The sequence below is a fragment of the Apium graveolens genome, chromosome 6, assembly GCF_009905375.1.
Source record: "Apium graveolens cultivar Ventura chromosome 6, ASM990537v1, whole genome shotgun sequence".
NCBI classification, from domain to species: domain Eukaryota; kingdom Viridiplantae; phylum Streptophyta; class Magnoliopsida; order Apiales; family Apiaceae; genus Apium; species Apium graveolens.
In genome coordinates this window covers 232,037,691-232,042,027 of record NC_133652.1, presented here as the reverse complement: position 1 = coordinate 232,042,027, position 4,337 = coordinate 232,037,691, and the positions used below count along the sequence as shown (strand labels likewise).

At 36.5% G+C, this 4,337-nt stretch overlaps 1 protein-coding gene across 2 annotated transcripts; it reads left to right on the top strand.

Annotated features, from left to right (window-relative positions):
* Positions 1 to 241: 241 nt before the first annotated feature.
* LOC141668508 (uncharacterized) lies at positions 242 to 3,275 on the top strand. 2 transcript variants are annotated; one of them, XM_074475394.1, is made up of 6 exons: positions 242 to 448; positions 742 to 780; positions 921 to 1,259; positions 1,573 to 1,809; positions 1,917 to 2,120; positions 2,220 to 2,312. In XM_074475394.1, the coding sequence occupies exons 1-4, from the start codon at positions 242 to 244 to the stop codon at positions 1,591 to 1,593; spliced, it is 606 nt and encodes a 201-aa protein (XP_074331495.1). In that variant the 3' UTR covers positions 1,594 to 1,809; positions 1,917 to 2,120; positions 2,220 to 2,312. The 2 variants fall into 2 exon arrangements, with proteins under 2 accessions (XP_074331495.1, XP_074331496.1); XM_074475395.1 differs by lacking the exons at positions 242 to 448; positions 742 to 780 and adding exons at positions 2,572 to 2,688; positions 2,798 to 3,275 and having other exon boundaries at positions 1,119 to 1,259.
* The last annotated feature ends 1,062 nt before the right edge of the window (positions 3,276 to 4,337 follow it).

Below are 4,337 nucleotides of genomic sequence, written 5' to 3'. Positions count from 1 at the left end.
AATGAATATAGTTAACAGATCACTTCTTAATAATTATAGATTAAAATAAATTGAACAAATTGCAACAAAATTTGTTTAATTTAACAAATTTATCAAATTTATAAATTGTAGATCACTTCTTAATGCTATTTTGAACTGTTACTGCATTCATATTTTTAACTTGTTGTACTTGTATTTTTTTGTAGCTAAGAAGCAAGTCAAGCGGAAATTCGTAACCACACATCAATTGCAACAACAACAGATGATGAAGAAGGCAAACCAATGTGATAAGCCTGAGAAGAGGAACACAAAGATGTTGCCCCAAGTTGGTAATCGGAAGTCTCCATGGTTGAATAAAATGCAAGAAACAACTGATCACAGCGTTCTTGAAATGCCTGCAAGTGTGAAGCGGAAGTTGGACTTAGAGGGTCCTGAAGAAGGTAAAATTATGGGAGAGAATGAACCTGAGGTTATGAACCTATTATTTCATTTTGTGTGTTGTTATTAATTTATGTGCCCAGCCTCTAATTAAAATGATTTTATGTGTATTTGCAGGAGCTCAATTTACCCCCTCCACCGCCTTTAACAGATTATGAGAAACAGAGACTTGTTACAGTCAGGAGGAACAACGAAGTTTTTTTTGCCCTCAATTTGCCTACACTCAGCACTGAAGTGAGAGCTTCATTGTCGAAAGGTAAATCCAAAAAGGACCAGGTGCAACAGGGCAGCGATGAGGAATATGATCCCTCTGTGGATATTGAGGCTGCTAGTAAGGATGGTGGATCGGGAACTCAAGTGAAGGTGCGTTTCATAGATGACATTGTCTGATTATATGTTTTTGTCCATACTCATGTTAGGAGATAATTTTCAGTTTAATATCTCACTTATGGAAGATCACGAAAATTAATGTGTGGTTTGTACCTTGCTAATCTTTATTTCAGAGGGGAAAAGCTGAGAAGACAAAGGCGCTTATTGGACGTGGCCCAACAACACGTTCAAGATTCAATTCTGGTACATCAAAGAAGCAAGCAGCAGAGGATTTAACTAGTGAGAATGACCAACAGGTATTGAATGAAAAACCTGGAGAACCTCCCATTCAGCTATCGGCACCTGTAGAAGCAAAAGGTTCAATGGAGGCTTTTGGGCTATGCGAAAGCGCCAAAAAGAAGCTGCTGTTTGGAAGGCTTCTACCACTACAACTGCAACTACACAGGCTTCTACAGAAAATGTCATACCTGAGGAAAACATTTTGCCTGATATTGAGGAAGAGGAGGAACCAGGTATCTTCTCTCCTGTGTTAAAAAATTTCTTGTACAAAATGATGAAAAAACATGTACTTTGTTGGTCTTTAGTTCAAGAATTATGCCTTACTAGATCTTGCTAAAATGGAATAAACACTTGCATCCCTAAATTGCTAGTATATATGTTTCTAAAATTGTATTTTCGTACAAAGTAGTGGATCTGATTATTATAGACTGCCAGAGTTGATTAAATAAAATTAATTTTGTGGAATTTTATTAGAGGGCTTGATTTTGTGAAATTTAAGATAAAGATAATTTTTGAATAATAATAATTACTCATACATAATTGTAGATCCTGTCCCTAGAAGAATGAGAGGACAAACGAGGATGGATAGAGTCCACATGAGAAGTATGGACCAAAGAATTGTTCTTGAGATCAATGAACGCAAACAACCTGATCTGACGATGACAAGACACTTTCTGAACTTAGCAACTTCTTGGGGACACTCGCAAAGCGATGTGTGTCACTTTCGTTTCTTGGCGTGATGTTCCGTTAACATTGAAAGATACAATGTGGAATTATGTCAAGGTATCACCATCACATACATTGTTCGATTAATTGTGATTTATTTTTCTGTAACAAATATTTTATTTTCTTATCTTGCGTGTCTTCTATTCTTTTTGCATTGTTTTTAGCAAAGGTACATTATACCTGATGACTGCAAATCATGGGTGCTACAACCCATTCAGTCATCTTGGAGGACACGGAAAAGCAGAATTAAGAAGGCACATTACCTTGCATTTCAAAATGATGAAGACCGGATTGAAAACAGACCAGATGGAATTCCACTGGAGAGTTTCAAGATGTTGCTAGAGTATTGGAATGATGAAAGCGTCAAGGTTTTCTTATTTAAATATGCACATTTAAATTTAAGTGTTGCATTTATATTCGATTTGAGTGATGATTTATTTTTTTTCCGTTTTATTCACATTTTCTAGTGAAGAGCTGAGACAAATGTCAGAAGTCGAAGTGAGTATACAGACACACATACAGTTGGTCCCAAGAGTTTCGCACAAATTCGAAACAAGATGGTATGTGAAGTACTTATCCCTTCAGTCCATTCTGTTCAATATGTTGTAACTGCTGCAAATTATTTCTTCTACTTTAGTTAACAAATTACAGAATTAATATAATAATTATCAGTTGACGTTTATGGTCAATAAGCACATATTAAGATTTCAAGAATTTTGTGTACATAAAATACTAAAAATTATGTGAAGTGGGAGTTGGCACTCTTGATTTAAATGTATTGCTATAGATTGAGTTGGCTGACTTGTTCATTTCTTTTAGAAAAAGAAGAGATCTGATGCCTCTGCACCACCAGATTCAGAGGTTTTTGTGGAGACTCGTGAGCGTGTTGATGGCCGCGAGTATAAGACCGGCTCTGAAGTTATAAAAAACAAGATAGTAAGTGCTTTTATTTCGGTGACCTGAATTTGATAATATTTCTACTTTAATTTGTGCAATTTATATGGACTCCAATATTCTTGTTGCTTTTTCTGTTTGTGTTTTGTAGCAAAAGATCAAAGAAAAAATCAGCACAACTGAAGATCCAAGTGGGGAACTATTGTCACATGGAAAAAAACATGGACCATATTGGCTTCAAGGCAGATGTGCTAAAGCTACAAAAGGTTGTGGTAGTTCGACCAACACATATGTGCAAGAACTGGCGGGTAAGATAAAGGAAAATCTAGCCACTGAAATTGAGGCGTCTGTGAGCAAGAAAGTTCAAGAGGTAGTGGAAAAGAAGGTCCAGGAGAAGATGTCTATGGTGCTTAAGAAATTAGCTTACACGAATCCGGGCATCACAATTAATCTCGAAGAATTCTATCCGACAAGTGATCATGATGAGAACTTTACACCCCTCTCGGGTGGCAGTACCTTTTAATTGCCAGATTTCTATCTTTTTGCATGTGGTCATGGATGTTCAGCTTATTGTATGTTTTTTTAATGTCGTACTTTATGTTGCGTAGTATTGAAGGTGGATTATAATACTTTATATTGGTGTGGTGGGTTGTGGTGGATTTTTGTGGTGGATTGTGGTGGATTTTTGTGAAGTTGGTCATGAATTTGATGATTGAATGGTATGTTTTGATTATGGAATGCTAAATTTACAAAAATAACCTGTCAAATTTTTTCTAAAATTTGTGTTACATTAGGTACGGAAAGTGTTACAAATTAGATGTTACAATAGGTTGTAACATACTTCTAAAAATGTTACATTAGGGAAAATTAATATTACAAATAATGTGGCCCCCACAGGTGAGGCCCACATGCCACGTCAGCATGTGGGCCCATCTCAAGCCACGTCAGCATACGGGCCCCCACATTCCACTTTCGCATATTGGACCCCCCTCCATGCCACGTCAGCATGTGGGCCTCACCCGTGCCACGTCATCAAGTGATACGTCACCATGTGGACCCCACATGCCACGTTAGCATGCCACGTCACAAGCTGACGTGGCATGTTGACGTGGCATGTGTGGGCCCACTTTTTTTTATAAATGCTAACATCTAAGGTAACACCAAACTTTTAATACTATAGCACCAATTTATGTTACCTTAGGTGCCTAGTGTAACATAAAAGACGTGTTACAGTAGACCCATAAAATGTTGCCTTAGGGATCAAAGGTCACATGAAAAAAGCAACATTTTTTTGTTACCTTAGCCAATTGCTAGTCTACGGTAACATAAATGTGGCGTGTTGCAACATTGATTCACCGTTACTATAGGCCATTTATGGCGTAGTGTATGAAGCGGTTAAATAACTATTAGTAACATTGCATGTGATTAATAGTAACATTGCATGTGACTAAGACTGGCTTGTCGAAAAGTGTTTTGATAAGAATAACCAAATATGAAATCAATGAAACGATATCTGATTCGAGATCCGAATTTTATTGTAATATCCCGTATTTTTAGAATTATTATAATTATTACATTAGTATATATATATATATATCTGTGTGTGTGCGCGCACTTTTATGATTTAGAAGGAATAAAATGGTGGATATTTTATTCATGTGTGACGAGTTGGTGTTATTAAATGGTAATGT

Bases quoted from the DNA above. Each gene is read 5' to 3' on its own strand.
- LOC141668508 (XM_074475394.1), top strand. From the start codon at position 242: ATGATGAAGAAGGCAAACCAATGTGATAAGCCTGAGAAGAGGAACACA. The intron at 449-741 runs GTTATGAACCTA...GTGGATATTGAG, and splicing joins TGGGAGAGAATGAACCTGAG to GCTGCTAGTAAGGATGGTGG. The intron at 781-920 runs GTGCGTTTCATA...TCTTTATTTCAG, and splicing joins GATCGGGAACTCAAGTGAAG to AGGGGAAAAGCTGAGAAGAC.